The sequence below is a fragment of the Siniperca chuatsi genome, linkage group LG14 (assembly GCF_020085105.1).
Source record: "Siniperca chuatsi isolate FFG_IHB_CAS linkage group LG14, ASM2008510v1, whole genome shotgun sequence".
Lineage (NCBI taxonomy): Eukaryota > Metazoa > Chordata > Actinopteri > Centrarchiformes > Sinipercidae > Siniperca > Siniperca chuatsi.
Window position 1 is genome coordinate 1156746 of NC_058055.1, and position 22063 is coordinate 1178808.

Consider the following 22063-nt stretch of genomic DNA (forward strand, 5'->3'; position numbering starts at 1 on the left):
ATATACACTGTACAATGATAGTGCTCAGTAATATACTATACTATACTGTAGTAGTAGTAAAAGTCAGTAGATATATGTGCTTTACAGTTGTGAAGGATTATTCTTGGATATTAAACTAAATCTAAAGATATGACAGTTACTCCAAACTTCTTGGTAGAATTTTTTATTTAGAAATTATTAAGTGTAAATGTCCTTTCAGCAAGAATTCCAGTAGGAATTGAACGATATTTATTTCTACAAATAACAGTGTTATGTAACTGATCACACTCATAACCACTGGGTGGCGTGCTTAGCTGTAAATCTACACAGCCTGCTGTAGATGCTTTCCCAAAATTTAGGAAAAGTAGTATTTATTGTTTTTGTGTACATCGGTGAACGTTTACCGTTTACGTTTATCATTTTCTAAAGGCACATTTCCTGGTCAGTGAATACACAGGGTAAATGAATCATCTGCCGCAGGTAAATTGACTGTGTATGTATGTAGGTATAGAAAATCTACAGTATGTTCTGTATTACAGTATGCATTCCATCACTAAATCTAAATGTTTCCACGTGAGTCTAGAGGCAATGGCCAAAATACACTGTTGATAACATCTTATCCAAAAACATATTTACTTGGAATTAATCGCAGTGAAGACTGTTAAAATCTCACTAATGACCCTCACAAACACACCACCGTATATGCCCTTACTAGATAATATGTCTTCTGTCACTATTTTATGACATAGGGGGTAAGTTTATGTTTATGTATTATTTTTCTTATTTTATTTAAAGTGGCCTCATTCGATTGTGGGTGTCTGGCAGAGCTAACAAAAGGCTGCATGGCTTCATAGGCTCCACCAACTGCTGTCCAAGGGAGACAGCACAGCGGAGCGCAGAGGAGGGGAATGGGTCCGAGTCCGACAGCGGTGAGTTCAGCAGCTGAAGCCTACAGCCGATGCCGCTCCACTGTAGGTATCCAGAGAATAAGAAGAGCTAATCAAACTGTCAGGGGATTCATTTAGCCTCGCTTTGTTGGGAACAGTGAAGAAGAAAACGGAAGGCTAGGATGTATTCACAAGAATTGCCTGACTCCTTTCGAGTCATGTTCCCAGCGTTCTCTCTGCCCATGAAAGCGGAACGCAGTCGGAATAAGGAGCGGCTGGAGGCCAGTCTGGCCGGCCTGTGCGAGCTGGAGCTGCTCAAACAGAGGCAGGAATGCCGTGTGCTGAGCGCTCTCTGCATCGGGGACTTTCCGGTTCGTCCGCCTTGGGGAGCTCTGCGGTTGGCACGTTGCGCCCTGGACGCACCAAACGGCAACGCATCGGATGACTATAACCACAGGTTCCAAACTGTAAGTTCTGTTTGTCTGATGATAGTTATTTTGTATTGAATGGGGCATAATCGATGTCCTGCTAGTTTGCTGATGTAAAGGACAGTTTGTCGTGCAGTATTATCCATGTAAAGTTGACCAAAGTGTAGTGTGGGGTGCGCCATGGGATCTGTTTCGAAAACTTTGCATATGAAGGGCCCTACTGGGATCCTTGGTTGATAACAGACCCCCTACTTGATCAGGTTTGGTCTTATCAGAAGGGTTTTTGTTGTCAAATGTGACTTGGCCCCATAAGTCTGCTGTAGGCAGAGTGGTGTGCACAATGGGGGGAGTGCTAGCAGTCACGGGTAATTTCTATACAATTACTTTATATGCTGACTTTTAGGGATTAAATGTGTCATGGTTTTGTGTATGTGAAAATGAAAAGAAAAGAAAATCCCCTAAACCTGTCAGGCACACTTTACCATTTATGGGCAAATTTGGGGGGAGCTTCATTACTTTATCCATTTCATGCAGAGGACCATTGATTATCCAGACAACTCTATCCCTTGAGTTTGGATAAATTATCACTTGAATGTGATAAATAATCAGATAAAAGATGAGGTCATTGTTTTTCATGAAGACTGCCTCACTCTTCCAGATTTTGTCTAGATTGCATCCAGCCATTGGGACTCTTTGAAGTAAAAAATTTAACATCAGTGTTTTCAGATGAACTGATTTTCTATGTTCGGTAGGAAAAAAAGCACAACATAACCTATTTTATGTTAGCTACACTACCTATAGGGCCTGCCTTCCATCTCCTTAATGGCCTCAGCAGATGATGCTTTGGAATATATAAGGCAGGCCTCAGGATACAACACTTTGGATTCTCAGGAAAATGCTAAATATGTAGCATTCAGTGACATAAAATTGTTGCCAAAATTGCAACATAACATCAGTATAATTATGATCATTTGCAGTTTAAAACTGAAATTTCAGACCTACAAGCATGTATGCACTCAGGTTTGATTTTCAATTTCAAAAATGAAAATGTAATAAATGTGTGTCTTATTCACTTGTTTTCTGCTGGAGTCGTACAGCTCCAAGTTGTAACAATCACTGTTGTATTTGCTTGAAAACATTATGCAAATTATTGCAACAACTGTAACCAGCAAATGAAACTGTGTTGGACTCTTGGTAAATATATAGGCACAAAGGAAAGGGAAGTATATAAATTGGTTGTGTTTTAAATGGGGAAACATTTTGGAAGACAGGAAATTACAGAGTGTCACAGTGTTGGCATTTATTTCACATTTTAAAGAGCCATGCACATATTTCCTCTTGGGATCTGTCCTTGCAATTTTGACCCTTTCTGATTGGCCAATAGACAACATAGAGTTCCAAAATATAGAAACTATAGAAACAGCAATACAGAAGCTTACTGTAAATAAAAACAATGAGCCTCATCGTTATCAAACAGATCCATCTTATGACATCTGTCTACAGAATTTGGAAAATTTCCCAACTATAAAGTTCATGCCCAGTGCTGTATCACAATGTATAAAGTACTACAGTATGAAAGCCCTGTAAACTAGAGAAGGCATTGTAACATTAAGATTCAAGTGTTGTGATGTTGTTCATGTAAGCCGGTGCTTGTGAGTATTTTACCCGCTTTATTTTTTCCCCACCCTTTTATAAAGACCATTCTTTAATTTGCAAAACCATGACACAAGGTATTTAATTCAGTGGCATTAAGGCCATCTGTATGGCTTCAGGGTTGTTAACTGTGGAGTGATTGATACTTGAAATGGCAGGAATTCCTTCTGTGAAGTCTTGAGGACATGCACCAGTGTTAGAAGCTATAATCTAGTAAAGATTTCAAATGCAGCATATTTCATGGACATACATTCTGAAAAACTTCAAACAAATCTAGAAGGCATAAGCACAAAACAACTTAACCACATGATTGGCATCTTATTCATCATCAACTGAATATTTGTTTAGAGAGAATGCTTTATAACAAAACCCCTTAGATACTTAATTACTTTAAATGTACCTTTTTTAGCCTCTGCAAGCTTTTTACTGTTACAAATATTGATTTCATCTTGCATCTTCATCTTTGTTCAATCAGATAGGGTCAAGAGAGACTTGAGAATGAAGAAAACGTTCACAGTCAGTCCTTAAATACAAGGTAATTAAATAAGGTTAGGTTAAATAGGTTAGTTCATCACTGAAGAGGAGAAACATGAAGTAGTTTAGGAGCTTTATAGATAAATATCATGAGATTTATATATCATCTTGTTAATATTAAAGGACATCCCTTATATTTAAAGGAACATTTTCGATATTTTGTATCTTGTTGTTTGCTCTTTTGCCAAGAGTTAGGGTTGGATTGGTCACTCCTTTTATGTTGGTAGATGAGATAAATGTAGAGCAATCAGCTATTGTAGCCCAAATGGGTGTATGTATGACATTAAAGTCTTGCCTAATACAGGTTTAATCAAGCAAGTGGTGCTCATGAACTTGTTGTTTTAGACAAACAGCTACAGAAAATCTAACAATTTTTTTTAACAATATTTATTTATTTATTTTGATCATCTGTTGAGGATTAGAACTCCAGGCTACAGTGAATTTCTAGATGCTGAACAGTTGTTGCCAAACTAGTTTACATACAGAACCTGGCACCGGGAGGTGATAAGCTTAGCATAAAGACTGGAAGCAGGGGGAAACAGCTGGCCTGGCTCAGTCCAAAGAAAACATACAGCTAGCAACACCTCAAAAGCTCACTGATTAACACACTGTATCTTGTTTAATCTGTACGCAAACAGAAATGTAATGTTCTAGAAATGTTCTAGGGGGAATAATGTGCTGGAACTATTTCTTGGTGACCAGCAGCCAGGCACAATGACTTCCAGGAAGTCACTCCACCCTGATAAACTCATTCAGACTTTTTAAAAACATGAAGCTGCCAAAACTCATCTACTTCTGGTAATAAAAGTTATAAGTAGCCAAAGTCAGACAGTCTGGAACAGGATCTGACTTGTCATCAGGGTGTTATGCTCCTTCTGAGACTTCTTGGTGGTTTCCAAGGTCCTCGAAGGCCAGCTTCAAATTCTCAGTTCAGTTCAGTTCAATTCTGAGGGTATGTGACTTCCATGAAGTCTCCAGCATTGTAGGATTATGCCCAAGAGTAAATAATCAGATTCTTTTGGAGCACATTTTTGGCACGTATGTGGGCACACACTGTGTTTGTATATACAGTATATGAAGTGTACTTATACACTGCTCAATCAGTTTGTCCCCTTGTTCATATTGTTGCATATGGCATGTGCTTCCTACTGCTTGTCTGAGGATTTCATGTGACACATAATACAGCACCTTTCAGACCAGTTTAAATGTGTAACTCCTAAAGGTATTAGATATTCTTTATTCAGTATCAGTTCTTCTGAGCCTGTGTATGTGTGTGTGTGTGTGTGTGTGTGTGTGCCTGTGCATGTGTGTGTGGATGACATGAAAAAAGAGGTGAAGGGACAAAGAGAAAAACCTCCTCACTGTGACACAGCAGAAACAAAGCCAGGCAGAGAATGTTTGTGTGTGTATGAGAGAGAGTATGTGTATTTATTCCTCAGCAGGAGCTGCTGACAGCCACGTGACAGCCAACAGCAGCTGGGGAAGCCGCACAACCTTCACTGTGGCCTCCTGTACATCAAGGGACTAATGAGAGGCACGTTGAAATGTCAACTCAAAACGTGTGATGTGTGCTCTGAATAGTCAAATAACAACAATTCAATTCAATTCAATTTTATTTATATAGCATCAATTCATAACAGAAGTTAATTCATTGCACCTTTCCTATAGAGCAGGTCTAGACCATACTCTTTATAATATTATTTACAGAGACCCAACAATTCCCAGAACAGGACCAGACTCAGGGTGGGCAGCATAACTAAGGGATGGACCTGAGCCAGCCCTAACTATAAGCTTTATCAAAGAGGAAAATCTTAAGTCTACTCTTAACTGTGGAGATGGCGTCTGCCTCCTGAACCCAAACTGGAATCTAATTCAACAGGAGAGGAGTTTGATAGCTGAAGGCTCTGGCTCCCATTCTACTTTTGGAGACTCTAGGAACCACAAGTAACCCTGCATTCTGGGAGTAGTGTTGTAGTGGGGTAATATGGTACTATGAGCTCTTTAAGATACGATGGTGCCTGACCATTAAGAGCTTTGTAGGTGAGGAGAAGGATTTTAAATTCTATTCTGGATTTTACAGGGAGCCAGTGCAGAGAAGCTAATATTGGCGAAATATGATCTCTTTTCCTAGTTCATGCTGCAGCATTCTGGACCAACCAGAGAGTCTTAAGGGACTTATTCGGGCAGCCTGATAATAAGGAATTGCAATAATCCAGCCCAGAAGTAACAAATGCATGAACTAGTTTTTCGACATCATTTTAAGAGGATTTTAAGAGGATTAAGGATGTGCCTGATTTTTGCAATGTTACGTAGGTGAAAATAGGCAGTCCTTGAAGTTTGTTTTATGTGGGAGTTAAAGGATAAATCCTGATCAAAGATAACTCAGAGATTCCTTACAGTGGTGCTGGAGGCCAGGTTATGCATCTGCATAACAATGACAGTTTATGGAGTGTTTCCTAATAATATTGCTTAAAGGAAGCATATATAAGGTGAATAGAATTGGTCCAAGTACAGAACCTTGCTAACTTTGGTGTGCTTGGAGGATTCATCGTTAACATGTACAAACTTAGATCGATCTGATAGATAGGATTTAAACCAGCTTAGTGCAGCTCCTTTAATGCCAATTAAATGTTCCAGTCTCTGTAATAGGATGTGATGGTCAATGGTGTTGAATGCAGTACTAAGATCTAAGACAAGTACAGAGACAAATCCATTGTCCGATGCAATTAGAAGGTAATTTGTCATTTTCACCAGTGCTGTCTCTGTGCTATGATGCACTAAATCCTGACTGAAAATCCTCAAATAAACTATTGTTATATAGAAAGTCATACAACTGATTGGCGACTGCTTTCTCAAGGATCTTAGAGAGAATGGGGAGGTTAGATATAGGTCTATATTTGGCTAAAACCCCAGGATCAAGAGTGGCTTTTTAAGAAGAGGTTTAATTACAGCCCTGCGACGAGTTGGCCACTGTCCAGGGTGTACCCTGCCTAAGGCCCAAAGTCACTGGGATAGGCTCCAGTCACCCGCGACCCCTAACGGGACCAAGCGGTAGAAAATGGATGGATGGATGGATGGTTTAATTACAGCTACTTTAAAAGACTGTGGTACATAGCCTGTTAATAAAGATAGATTGATCATATCTAGTAAAGAAGTGCTAACTAAGGGTAAAACTTCTTTAAGCAGTGTAGTTGGGATGGGGTCTAAGAGACAGGTTGATGGCTTAGATGAAGAAGGTTGACAGGAGAAAAGCAGTATAAAAATATATATCAGGTTTTACAGCTGTTTCTAAGGTTTCTGTGTTTAAAGCTAAATGGCTGAGGGCAGGATGTGATGAATTTTGTCTCTAATAACTAAAAATGTATCATTAAAGAAGCTCATGATGTCGTTACTACTGAGGGCTATAGGAATACATGGTTCAATAGAGCTACAACTCTCTGTCAGCCTGGCTACAGTGCTGAAAATAAATCTTGGGTTGTTCTTATTTTCCTCCATTAATGATGGAGGCTGCTCTAGCATTTTGAAGGGCTTTCCTATATGTTTTAAGACTATCTTGCCAGACTAAATGAGATTCTTCCAGATTGGTTGAACACCATTTCCTTTCAAGTTTTCACGATGTGCTTTAATTTGCGGATTTGGGGGTTATACCATGGAGCTAACCTTCTTTGTTTTATTATCTTCATTTTTAGAGGGGCGATAGAATCGAGTGTTGTTCGTAGTGAGCCTTCAGCACTATCAACAAGATGTTCAATTTTAGAGACTGAAATTAGCATAGGAGTCCTCTGTTATATTGAGATATGGCATTGAATTAAATGCAGATGGAATCACTTCCTTAAATTTAGCCATAGCACTATCAGATAGATATCTAGTGTAGGAGTATTTGCCTAATGGCGTGTAGTCCATTAATAGGAGTTCTAAAGTTATTAAATAATGTTCCTATAAAGAAGGATTCTGTGGAAACACTATTAAATGTTCAATTTCAATGCCATATACCAGAACAAGGTCAAGGGTGTGTTTAAAACAGTGAGTGGGTTTATGTACACTCTGACAGAAGCCAATCAAATCTAATAATATATATAAACGTAGTAATAAGGCTATCATTATCAATGTCCACATGAATAATAAAAAAAAACTTATAATAATGAATTCATCTGTTTTAAGGACTAAACTTGATAAAAACTCTGAGAGTTCAGATAAAAATTCAGAATAGGGACCAGGAGCACGTTATACAATAACAAATAGAATTAGCTGTCGTGTTTTACAGGTTGGGTGTGAAAGACTAAGAACAATGCTTCAATAATGATAATCATATCAGAGCATTGAGTAATGTTGATGATCTAGAAGTTTATACTTATATATAATTTTATTGCAGTAAATTGATCTGAATAAGAGCATCAGCTAAGGAATTCAAATTAATGATGTGTTGGTTTAATAAAAATAGAACGTTGCAAGCTTTTATGACAAACCATTATCATATTGCTGTTAGAGGTAAAGATGTTAAAGGTAAACTGAAGACTAAAATCATGCAGTCCCAACATAAAATTCAAATTGTTGAGGACTTAACAATAAAGCTAAAAGCTTATTTTCACAGTGGTCCTCATGAAATGACATATTTTCATGTCAGGAATGCCAGGTTAAATGGTCTGGGGAATAATGGTCTTTTCTTCTCATAGCTACAACACCTTGCTATGGTTGGTGGGTGGCGCTAAGAGGAATGTAAAGAGAAATTAGGAAACCTATAATTCAAACTGAAACGGACTGCTTGACAAATGGGTCAGTGTACACCATTTCCACGTACTTTATTGAGTACAGTTTACCCTGAAACTGATGGATAGTATTTACTATGTAAAACATCTTCTTCAAGTAAACCTAGTTCATACCAAGGATTAACCACCTGATCCACATAACGTAAGCAACAACAGCTTCTCTGAAGAGTCATCAGAAAGCATCTAAAGTAAATCCAGTAACAATGACAAAGTAACAAATACAAAACAGTATAGACTAAAATGGGAAAACACAGAGTTCTGTCACAGCACAATCCAATCCATGTGTAAGTGGAAAATGGTCACAGTATCAATACATCTGACAGTAAGCCCTAGTATGTGTTCACTGTCTGATTTTAATCAGAGTGAAAGCAAATGACCATGATCTATCCAGGACACTGAATGAGATTTCCTGTGGTAATCAATATATTTTTGTCTAAGAACGGATCAACTAATTTCAGGGGATAGACCGGAAACTATCCCTTAAACAGCTCCATCTGGCTCTGATAAACTCAGAGCAGTCACTTGAAAAACACAGTCAGGCGGTTTTGGTCCTGAGATTTACAGCTGGCAGCTTTCAGTAAATACCAGGCCTCCACAACCTGATGTTTGCTCACTCTAGTTGATCAAATTCCTCCAAAAGTAATCTGACAGTGCTGCAGTAGTTCTAGTTCATATGCATTTGACTGTCACAACAGCTGCCAGCTGCCTCCTTAACCTTAGTGTGAAACCCGAGCCCATGGATGTTTAATTTCATGGTTGTTCAATATCTGAAGATATGATACCAAGAGTAATGGTCGATGTGGAGCACGCTGCCCACACAGTTGAACAGGGAACCATATTTGGCCCGGTGTTAGGGTGCCTTCACATAAACAAAGCTGTACTGGCCAGCAGTCCAAACATGCCATGGTGACTTTGAGTTTTGAGTTAATTTAATATATTTAAAATATCTGTTAAGTGGCATTGTATTGTATTTATAATATTTCATTTCATTTCAACAAGTGTCTAAGTCAACATTTTACAGACATTATTGAATTATTGTTACCGTAAATTAACAGAAAGCACAGTTGAATGCAGAAGAAAAAAAAAAATCTGATTTGAGTGGCAAATTGGGTCAGAAAGATTAGGGTTTTACTGTCCAAAAGAAAATAAAAAAAAAATGAAGTCCATACTGATTATTGTTGATCCACAGGTCTGCTTTATATCATGGCTAAATTCTTCTTCTTGCAGTGTACTAGAATTCAGAATGAATATGAGAACATGAAAAGATTTTTCAAAACCTTGGTTTACTTTAATTATATAAGCTTATCTTTTGTTGTGTTTATTTTGTGTAACTAAGCTGTATGATAAAATGTGGTAAATTTCACTTTATTAATTTGGTCTCTTACATAATTATGTTTGAATGTTACTTCAATAGTTGTTTTTTCATTATCATTTACAGTATTATTGTTTATGTGTAACTTTTATGCCCTCTTGCCAACAATGGGTGTAACAGGAGTAGAGTTGAGAGTCTGATGTGAACCCTGAAAGAGTAACGCTGGGTGTGTTGCTGTATTGATTGATTAAAGAAGATATTTCCAAGAAAAACTGTCACCCACCTATTACCCACAGCCAAAACTGATTGGAGAACACTACTGAGAATTCAGAGTTACAGAAATACTAACACTTAATGTTTTGACTAAGCTAGTTAGCTGTCTTCCCAGATAGCACAATAATATGATTATTGATACAGTCATGGAAACACTTTATGTGAGTTATCTATTATGATTATAATTGGAGGATAGAATAGAATTATTTTCGTATCAGTGCTTTATCAACAACATTCCCTTTATAAGTAACATCACAAGTTACTTAGCTTGAATTAAGATGACAACATGAAAAACACCAACTGAATCCCTCCATCTCACTATTATACACCTATTTCTCATAGGCTATAACTACTGCACATCCTTCCAGACATAAACCATCAAACAACATATATAATCCCGGGTTATTGGGGGAATCAGGCCCCTGTAAACCATTTAAAGACCCTAATCTAACTATTACCTTAATCTTGACATTAACAGTAATCAAATACTTCTGTGCATGCAAACAGATTGTGTGTGTCTCTTTTGTCTGTGTGTGTGATTAGTGTGTGAAAATTTGGTGTTTTAACAGGGTTGGGTAATGGTTTAAATTATTGAAAACAGGAAATAAAGACTGAAAGCTCTTAAGCATAGGGACTCTTTGTTTTCAATCTGTCTTTGTTTGTTTTTACTCTGAAAATTACTCCCATTAATCCATGTTTTCTGTCTGTCACCCTCATATGTTTTCCTTCTTCTCTTCCTCTCTTTCTTTAATCCCCTTACCTTAGAAGGGAAAGAATGTCTCCTTTTTAATCCTGATCTTTGCCTCTCCATACTTTACCCTTTTATTGTCATGGTGATGGCAGTTGCTTTCAAAAATTTCTTAAATTATTTTAGTTTTGCAGTCTAATGTTCAAGGCACCTGCTTATCAGTAGAAACACAAATACATATGCTGCATAACTGCAAGTCCACCAGTGTGAAATGACATTTCATTGAGACAGCTTTGTCAAAAAGCATTCCTACCCCCACACCCAACCACCCACTAACACACACACACACACACACACACACACACACACACACACACACACACACACACACACACACACACACACTCACATGGTTTATCTGTTTATATGTGCTCATGTTTCAAATGGGTGTATGTCTCGATTTACATTTCAAATTTAAGGCTGGGGAGAGTTCAGTAGAGCACATCTCTATGCCACGCCTTAAAGTTACTGTGTGGAGTTTTTTTTACATGTATTAATAGCTTTTTATTGCCAATGTGTGAATGGATTGTAATGTAACTTAAAAAATGAGACCTCAAACTGGCCTCCGTCGGTCTCGGGGGCTGTGTTTGGTCCTGGTTCGGCTGTGTTCACTGTTTTGGCCGATGCCCAGGATGCACACTCGCGCCTATGGAGTGTGAGGGCAAGCAACAGGCTGAATCCATTCTTAAAATACATCTATCTTTGCCAGGCTAGTTTAAACATGAAATCACTATGCAACTGTGCATAGTCACATCTTACTGTGCAGAGAGTGACAAATTAAATTTGTTGCCAAAATAAGTACACTATTGACAAATACATGCTCGTGAAAAGAGAGAGTTTGTGTTTGTGGAATGCACATTATTGTTATTATTCAGTTGTTATTAGTCAGCAATGTCAAAGTAATGAATGCATGAAGTCTTTCAGAGTGTTGTTCATTTCAGGCCAAGGCTACATATTACTGCAGGAGCATCAAGCCAGAGTGAATATTATTTATGTCAACTTATCAGAATAACCCTAAAAAAATTCTAGAAGAAAAAAAACACACTTATTGAAGGGAGAATAGAAAATATTGCAAACTTCACACACAAATTTGCTTCCTTGTCAAGTATGCCTTTGTTAAAGTCATGTAGCCAGTGAGCTGAAGTCAACTAAACTATACAGAGTGTTACTTGTCTGGGACGCAGTTGTGCCAATGCTTTAGAGATTGATCCCTGTAGAACCACTGAAGGTCCTACTGTCAGCTTTACAGCCCATGGCTTCAATAATACTGACGATGTGTACATGTGTGCATGCACAAGCGTGTGCATTCATGCATGACTGCATATCTGTCTATGCAAAGACATGAGCTTGTGTGTGTGAGTGTGCACTCACACGAGGGAAAAAAGCAGCCATTGAGCCAGTGTGGTCTCACATAAGTAGCTGCTTAAACCCACACACAGCCCCTTTTATACAGTGCATGCCTGACATAAGCCCAGTTTAATCTTGCATGTGCATGCATGTACATACACACAGACACTGAATCCTATGCCTGTATGTGTTGAGTCTTGTGACACACAGACTAAGTTAGTTTACGGTTTGAATCTTCAAGGAGAAAGGACGGCATGTAGTGGACATTCTTCTATTTGCAGTTACTATTCTTCAAGTTAAATCTGCAAATCTGCAGCTTTATTAGATGTATTAGATTCTTATATCTTAAAGCTGCTTATGATGACAAATGGGTGAAATTATTCTCAAATTAAGCTGATTTTTGAGATGATTTTGTTCATATTGTGATGAATATGAACACCAAAATTACCCATCAGTCCCTATAGTAGACTGTTGGCTAACTTTGTACCATACGATGTACTTCTCCTATTTGTTGTGGTGTACCCCAAGGTTAAATTTTAGACCCTATTTGCACTATGCTTCCACTGTGGTCTGTATCCTTTATTACATTTTTGCTTAAAAAGGGAGAAGTTTATAATCTTCAGTCTCTTTTTCAGTTGTCTTGAAGATGTCAAATACTGAATGGCCAAACATTTTCTCCAGCTTAATGGGAGCAAGACAGAGGTCCTCTTCATTGTTCCTGCACTTCCATTTTCTTGGGCCTCTGTCTTTAAATGTCCGTACAGAAATATGGGTGTCAGTTTTGATTCTGCTTTAAATTTCCCTCAGATCTTCTTACCAGTCCACATTCCCAGTCAAGGTCCAAATGTGTTTTTCATTTTAATCATTTAATTGTATTTAAAACTTCTCTGTAAAGCACTGTGGTCAACATTGGTTGTTTTTAAATGTGCTCTATAGACTTGACTGAAAGACCTGCATCTTGACTTGAAACTTGCTAATGAAGGTTTGATTTGAGACTGGCTCTGATACACTTGACACTTGACCTCTGCTGTGCAGTGATTTCCCCGCCTTCATCCACTACCTTTGTCTCCACTAAAACAGGAAAAGCAGTCCTTGCTACAGTTGGTCAAACATTATTTAATCTAATATAACCTTTTATGAATGTCTTACCAGACCTAGCTAAACCAGTGGATAAATCATGGAAGCTGTTTTTTGTAATGCCTGCATAGCGCATACTGCATAGTCTGCATAGTTTGGAACTGTTGCAATCCTCACAAAACTCATTATGTGAAACAAACTGGGCATGCCACATGCCAAAGTCTGTGCAGACACAGTCCAAAATCTGTTTTTGTAAAGCAGTTAGTGTGTGGTATTTGGTTCTCTTGGTTCAGCTGGTATATTTTTCTCCCAGATGATTTTATTATGTCTTAAATTACATTACAGCACAAAAACTAGCCTTACAAACACAAATTTGAAGCTCCCACTTCTCATCTCAAGACTGGTACAAACCTTTCCAATAACTTCACAGTGATACAGTGATATAGGGATACATTTTTTGATTTATTGGTTTTACAAGTATACTGAATCTGAAAGTTTTTTCAAAAGGAACAGTTCATCCAAAAATGTCATCACCCTCCTTCAGTGAATTTAGAACACTCCCAAGGGAAGTTGTTTATACTCAGAAGAAATGGACTTTGTGGCACATGCTGTTTGGAATGTCCTTTTTTGGAGATCTAATGTACCAGTCACTTGTTTAGGATAGGCTAAAACAAACAGCACCATCTGATATTCTGTGTTTTGACAAAAATTATGGTGAAGAGATAATGAGAAAATATTTTATTATTTCCTTTAAGGTGGGAGCACTATGGGATCACCTTGCCGATGTACCATCAAAAGTGAGGCAAAGTTAATAAAACAATTAACAGATTACAACTAATTGCAGCTGGTTTTCCTCTCATGTCTTGACATACAGCTGTTATCCTGTAAGTGTGTGTCATCTGTAGAAAAAAAATAGAACACTTCTCAGTTTCCATGTTTTGACATCTTCATGGCTCTGGTTTGTGTAACAGAGTTTTATATATGGCTTCTCCATGGAAAACATCAAGTACCACTGTGTGTTCCCACTGAGTATATAATCTTTACTTTGTGATCTTTTTTATCTTGTGCAATATTACTAAAAGGATTCATGAAGTGTATCATTTTTGACAAATTGTACAACTACTACAGTTAATTTTTGTTTTACAGTGCAGCTACTGTGTTATTCCATTGATCATTATTGGTTTACAGCTGTTCTCATATCTGATGGTAGTGCTATAAAATGCATTATGGTAGTAATCCAGAGGCCAACATCGATTTTTCTCCTTTTTTCCCTTTTATGTCTTTGTGCTCTGTTGTTTAGACAGCTTCAACCTACATAACAGATTTTGTTCCATCCTTCAGCTTACATTTGGGTGGTTCAGACTCAGAATGTGTGTGTGTGTGTGTGTGTGTGTGTGTGTGTGTGTGTGTGTGTGGGATGGGAGAATGGTGTGTTATTTTTCCAATGTTATGATAATAAGTGCTTGTGGTCATAGTTGTCTGTGAATGTTGTTGCTCTCTGTGTCTCTACCTCTCGCTCTAGGAGATGAGCAGGAAGTTCATATGTGCACTCCAAATGAATGTGTATTTTAAGTGTATTCACATAATTGTCCTGTTGCAATCTGGGGTAACTTTGGGGTTGTAACTTTATTCAAGTTAATGGATAAGGAAAAAAAGTAAAAGAAACTCTTCCCACATTGTCCTTTGCTGTAAGTTACTGTATAGGGCCATTGGAGTGAGTTTAGTAATAGGGTTTGTGTCAAGAGTTAAAAGAATGGAAGTTTTCCCAGCTTCCAAAGATCTGGTAAAGTTACTTGTTAAATCATGATAACATGAATGCCAAAATCGCCATCATATTTAGCATACACCAGAAGTAGACTGCATGCCAACACTTCAGTGTAGTGTAATTATATTTAGCTCCAATTGTTATCTCAAAGGGGCAAACATTATATTTGGCCCACCCCTTTTGTATAGGAAGTAACATTTACATAAAATGTGATACACAAAATAAATTGTGAACAAGGACTAGCTGTCCTTGCTTTCGTGGAAGTGAAGATGGTAGATGAGAGTGGACTTTGTACAGCTACAACTACATAGCAGATGAATAAATGATTATTCCCTTGAAAGTTGAAATGTTGCTCTTCTTTCGTTGGCTAATGCTGGTGTAATACCACTGAACAGAGTGTGTGGTGAAGTGTTCAAGCATGGAACACTGGAATGAATGTAGAAAATGAAGGGTCCTCAGAACACAAACGTGTTTCTATTTTGTATTTTTCTGATGTTTTGATCATGATTTTGACAGATATTCCCATCTAAGAACAATCTTTTGACTCTCGCTCTGTCTCTCTCTATGTATTTCAGAGCGGTCTCCAGTGTACGCCCTGCGGTATAAAGGCGTCTTTAGAACAGCAGGTGGCAGAGCTGAAGGTGAACACTGAGGTCAAATCAGCAGATTCTCCTACTGATCTGGAGGACAGCCAAATCAGTTCTGGTAAAATCATCAGCACTGCTTCTCCCAAACTGTAAAGTTCACTGCAATTATTAAGGTGGACACTGTGTAACTCCACACAGAAAGGCCCAAGCTGACACATTCGAACACAGAACCTCCTTGTTGTGAGGCAACAGTGCTGACCACTGCACCATCATGCCTCCCTTAATTAATTGATCACTCATTATTATTTTTTATAATACTAACTTAATTTAAAAGGATGCGCTCCATACTACATGAAGGGAGCAATAGTTATTGTGTGCTGTAGTTGCACCAAAACATAGTGTATTGTGTGACTCACAGTCGTTATCAAGAGCAGTGATTCTTCTTTTTCTCTATAGACATTGAGGTCAAGGGTGCAGGTTAGTGTCTGGCAAACTAACATTAAGCAGACAAATCTCACACGTCCTCAGTGGCTAAGCATCCTCCATCACTGCTGTTGCACCACGGAGGCAGTAATCTCACAGTGCTGGTTATACAAGACCAAAATTAAACTACATTTATGTCTAGTAAGATCACAAATTGCTTGAAATGTATGTTTGAAAGTAACTGAAAGAAAATGAATTGCTCCTGTGTAGCAAGTGACTAATTTGGGGAAATTATGTGTGGAACATCGTAAATTGTATTCACAAAACTGGTATATCTGGTGATTTTATAACTGTATTATTTATTTTGCTCAGAATCCTGTAAAGCGTGTAGTGATGCATGTTTTTGTATGTTAATCACATATGTACAATTTCTAAATGCTAATGACTGTAGCCCAAGGCTACATTTGTGATCAGAATCAGAATCAGAAATACTTTATTGATCCCCGAGGGGAAACTCTTTCATTACAGCCTAGCCTTACGCCTACTATCACGTCAATTCACACTTGAGACTAGAAGGAATAGAAGTACTAAGCAAATCAAAATATAATACGCTATAATACAGGTAAGATAAATTAAGTACAAAGTGGATATGGGTATAAAAGCTAAAATAAGCTTAAGTACCAAAGTGGATTTAGAGGTTGATAAGTATGTACGGTAAAATATAATGTAATAATCTAAGTAATAAGTAAACAATTGATGTTTTAAAAGTAATCAAGTAAAACTGAACACTTTTCCATGGATGCAAAGCATAAAGTCATGTTAACAGCATAATTAAAATGAGAGTAATATCCTGACTTGTGCACGCCAAAGTTAGTTATGGAGTTCCACAAGGTTCTGTGCTTGGACCGATTCTATTCACCTTATACATGCTTCCTTTAGGCAATATTATTAGGAAACACTCCATAAACTTTCATTGCTATGCAGATGATACCCAATTATGTCTATCGATCAGGCCAGATGAAACTAACCAGTTAACTAAACTTCAAGCATGCCTTAAGGACATAAAGACCTGGATGACGTACAACTTTCTGATATTAAACTTAGACAAAACTGAAGTTATTGTACTTGGTCCCAAACACCTCTGAGACACATTATCTAAAGATATAGTTACTCTAGATGGCATTGTCCTGGCCTCCAGCAGCACCGTAAGGGACCTCGGAGTTATCTTTGATGAGGATTTAGCCTTTAACTCCCACATGAAACAAACTTCAAGGACTGCCTTTTTTCACCTACGTAACATTGCAAAAATCAGACGCATCTTGTCTCAAAATGATGCCGAAAAATTAGTGCATGCATTTGTTACGTCTAGGCTGGACTACTGCAATTCCTTATTATCCAGCTGCCCCAATAAGTACCTTAAGACTCTCTAGTTGATCCAGAATGCTGCGGCACGTGTACTGACAAGAACTAGGAAAAGAGATCATATTTCTCCAGTATTAGTTTCTCTGCACTGGCTCCCTGTAAAAACCAGAATAGAATTTAAAATCCTTCTCCTCACCTACAAAGCTCGTAATGGTCTGGCACCATCGTATCTTAAACATCTCATAATACATTATTATCTGACTAGAACACTGCGCTTCCAGAATGCAGGGTTACTTGTGGTTCTTAAAGTCTCCAAAAGTAGAATGGGAGCTAGAGCCTTCAGTTATCAAGCTCCTCTCCTGTGGAATCGGATCCCAGTTTGGGTTCGGGAGGCAGACACTATCTCCACATTTAAGAGTAGGCTAAAGACTTTCCTCTTTGATAAAGCTTATAGTTAGGGCTGACTTGGATGAGTCCTGAACCATCCCTTAGTTATGCTGCTATAGACCTAGACTGCCAGGAGACTTCCCATGATGCACCTCTTTCTTCTCTCCTTCTCTCCCTCTCTGTCTGTATGCATTTTATCCCATTACTGCATGTTACTAACTCGACATCTCTCTCCCGTAGTTTTGTGCCTTCTTGTTTCTCTCCTCTCTCCTTCTGTTGCTTTCAGCAGGTATTTCTGCCTCCGGAGCTGCAGAGACTGGATCTGTGGTTGTGGGCCACTTGCTGCCCCTGTGTTCCTGCTTGACAACTGCTACTACAGTTGTTGTTATTGGCTCTGTTACTAATGCTGACATTATTTTTCCTATACCTATCATTCCTATTATTACTAATTTATTAACATTAACACTACAATTACTATTCTACTTCAAAATAAGACGGTGTAGTCCCTCATTCATCCAGGAGTGTTCTATCGTAGAAAAGGTTTCAGTCGTAGTCATCTGGACACTGTTTTCAGAATCAAGACATTTCTCAATTGAGAATGACTTCCGGATGGGAGCCGAAACGTCTTGATTCTGAAAACAGTGTCCAGATGACTACGACTGAAACCTTTTCTACGTTACTATTCTACTATTTTAAAAAAAATTCTAGGTGGTATTTGCATTGTGCCCCCCCACACGGCAGTGGCAGATGGCCGCCCACCATTGAGTCTGGTTCTGTCCAAGGTTTCTGCCTCTTAAAGGAAGTTTTTCTTGCCACTGTCGCCAAATGCTTGCTCATGGTGGGATTTGTTGGGTCTCTGTAATTAATATTATAAAGAGTACGGTCTAGACCTGCTCTATAGGAAAAGTGCAATGAGATAACTTCTGTTATGGCGCTATATAAATAAAATTGAATTGAACTGACTCAATTATGTCAAAAGTCATAATTAGTCAAGGTTACATATTACTGTTAGTAATACAAGAAACTAATGCACTCAATCATATTCATTCCAAATGTGTGTTATTGTTGGTTTTAAGATTTTAAAGTTAACCTCTCTGTCTTCTCCCTCCATAATTGAATTTTTAAATATCAAATTCACTCTCAACTAACTATATATGCAATTTTGTTTTGATGTATTTCTATTTGATATTGTATAATGACAGCAGGATTTTACTCTTGAAATACTTCAAGGAGGTCTACCACACTATCGCACTAACCACAAATCGCTAGTATGAAATGTTTTTAGTAGCAATGTAAAGTGTTTTTCAAAGATGTGGATCTTTTAGCACACCCTTATTTTGCTTTTTAATGGGAGTCAATATTTGTCAGCACAAACACCTTTCTCATTAAGCTAAAGATATGTGACTGTCTCGTTTATGCATCCACACCATACTGTATAATATACAATGAGTGTCACATTGATGCACAGTCTTTGCCTTCCATTTGCAATGGTCAGGATTTGTAGGCACAGATTTGTGTTTTGTACATCCAAAGGAAAATAATTTTACTGAAGTGGTAACAGCAAGAATGATTCTGATTACTTTCTTTTTCTTTGCTCTGTTTGTCAGGAGAAGTCATTGTAGCCAAGCAAAATACATCTCCTGAATCAAATTACAGAGAAACAGAGACAGGAGAAACATGGCTGTTAGACCCAATGAGACGGGCCGCAGTTACTGACGCTTTAGGGGAGAAGAGGGATGTTGAGACCAGTCAGGAAGATTATCAACAAGCCCAAAAGGTAGAGACTTATATATTTGGATTGATCCAACGCCGAGCCCTACCCACACGGCCCTCAAAGCCCCGCACCAGCCTGGCACATGATGCTCGAGCTGTCAGTGTGGTGAGGCAGAGTAGTTTAAGCCACAAGGAGGAGCAACATTCACCAAAGCAGATGTCTTTTCAAGAGATCTCTACTCCGTCCCATTGTTCAGAAGTAACTGCTCTAAAGGCTTGCCATAACCTCGATCAGGAGCGTTACCTAGGGACAGGGTTTACTGAAGATGCCCCACCTCCATACCACCCACATCTCCAGGAAAGTGTCCAGCATCAACCAGGGCTTTATCACAGGCCCCGGCAGGCATCCATGATTAACACCTCTCGCTCAACCTTCCTGGATTATCCATTTTGCAGAGTGCTGCAAGCCCACCCAGACTCCAGCAATAGTGAGCCTGATTCACCCCAACATTTCCACAACTACTCTTCACCTCTAGCTCTGTCAAAGCCTCACCAACCACCTTCATCTGATGAGCAGCTGGTCAAGGCAGAGTATATTCCAGCCCAGCCCTGCCAAGCCTCCACCAGAGCTCATCACCACTCCAACCCCCACAAGGGCTCTGGGGTGCCCAAACCCAACCGAAGCACATATTCTCCAGAAAGAGTCCATCATCATCAAGAGCAGCAGATTCCAGCATCTCAGATACAACCCTCCAGATCCCGAGGTGGCCCAAAGAAGTGCAGCTCGAATGAAGATAGAAGTGGTGCCAGCAGGAAGCTGGGGAAGAAGGCATGTAGGTCTCAGTCAGAGAACAGCCTGCAAAGGGTTCCAGAGCGCAAGTACAATACAGTAGAGAGGGATGGTGGAGGAAGTGGAAGCCGTAGTAGTCAATCTAGGAGCAAGAAACAACAGCAAGGAAGTGGTAGCTATCGGTGCTGGCAGTCCACCCTGGAGCTAAGCCAAGACGAGGCTGACCAGCCACTCACACAGGCACCCATGCAAGGCTCCTCAACTTTAAACCAAAGAGACCATTGTGGAAGGCGCACACGCAAATCTCGCCCTACACATGCATCATATGCCTACCCACACAACCACCACTCCCGTCATCATCAGCACATGGAGTACAAGTTAGAGAGGGACCAAGTGCCACTGTGTCAGCCTAGTGAGGATTACACTCACCCAGGTCAGGGTGAGTCTGAGTCCAGCATGAGTGAGGCTGACTCTCCAGATTCCAGCTCTTTGTCCAGTGACTCAGATGAGAGTGGTGGTCTGGTTTGGCCCCAACAACTGCCCCCTCAACTTTCTCTCCCATCACCTCCTGCCCCACCTGGAGAACCTCTGCAGCCCAAGGCTTTTGTCAAGATTAAGGCCTCACATGCCCTTAAGAAGAAGATCCTGCGCTTCCGCACAGGTTCACTGAAAGTAATGACCACCGTATAAATTGGAATACTGGCCAAACTGAAATAACATGAGATGCAGAGCTTTGGATTATGTAGAATGATGGACCACAAACTACAGTGACTATAAAAATCAATGTGTGCATGAGTACTATGCTCTTGGCTGACTGAATTGATTGGATGGGTTTAGATGAGCCAACAAGCAATGAAGGAAATGATTATCGCCATATCAGCCTTTTTTTTTGTTTAAAAAATGTGTGTTACACTAAAATACTTAAATGAATGAGTCATGTTTTGTCAAAGGGTACTCCAATTTGGCCACATTGGCCCCTAGATATCCCACTGATAGAGTATATCATAGTCCATGCTGACATTGTCTTTGAGGTATGTCATGATTTAAAAATGTTTTCTACATAAACATACAGCAATTAAATATATTGTAGCTGGAAGTAAATGTATCTGTCAGACATGAGGAAATGTGACCACAAGATGAGTAGTTGTGAAGGAGTGGCTTGTTCAATACAAAGTGTTGTGAGACATTTTGTTTGGAATTTGTGGTTGAGATTGTAAATCTCACTGTAGAAATAATTGACTTTTAGCCAAAAAGAAGTCTGTGAATCTTTTACATTTAACTGTAGCAGCAGACACAAACCAGCAAGATACTGCAGTAGCAATATTTAAACCATCTTTAAAACGTTTTGGTGGGATCCAATGTCTCACTCAGAGCAACTAAATATTCTTGAAGGACCTTGTTTAAAATGTTAAGTAGCAAATTACTTTTTCTATAGTTTTAATGTTAATAGTAGGTTACTTGCAGACTAATAAAAATGTACCTGCCCAAAGAATGTATTTAACGTTACAATTTCAGTATTTGAAGTATATGCTTCAAATACTTATTTGAAGTACAGTATTATCATTTAAAGTGCACTAGTCAACTCACTATTAGCTTCTGTTTGTATTCTGTTTGACAAAATGCAGTGTATGAAAATAAAGTGTTTGTTTTAAAAAATAACATAAAAATCCCCTTTTTTTATTAAATTAATTCTGGGAAAACATTGCTACATTTCGTCAATGGAGGTTTTTGATCAGTGCATCATGGTAGGTGTTACCAAATGGCCAGCCCATGTAGATGTCCCCAGGCAGACCACACACACAGGTAGAGAAAACACACACAAACACTGTTACACACACCAGTCAGCAGCCCTGGTATTAGTGATGAAAGTGTTGAGTGATTGAAAAGTATGGAAGAAATGAAGTGGGGGAGGTGACAGAGAGAGGAGGGATTAAAGTGGAAAGTTAAAGCTCAGGGGGAACATTGGCTTGTTTAAGAGTGATGATGCCAATTCCTCTCTTAACTGTCACCAAAATTACAAAAGAAGAAGAGT

General features: G+C 38.8%; 1 protein-coding gene across 1 annotated transcript; it reads left to right on the top strand.

Moving 5' to 3' along the window:
• Positions 1 to 286: 286 nt before the first annotated feature.
• LOC122888562 (dapper homolog 3-like) lies at positions 287 to 21690 on the top strand. Its single transcript, XM_044223169.1, has 3 exons — positions 287 to 1333; positions 15345 to 15474; positions 19136 to 21690. Exons 1-3 carry the CDS (start codon positions 1049 to 1051, stop codon positions 20719 to 20721), a joined length of 2001 nt encoding a protein of 666 aa, XP_044079104.1. The 5' UTR covers positions 287 to 1048; the 3' UTR covers positions 20722 to 21690.
• The last annotated feature ends 373 nt before the right edge of the window (positions 21691 to 22063 follow it).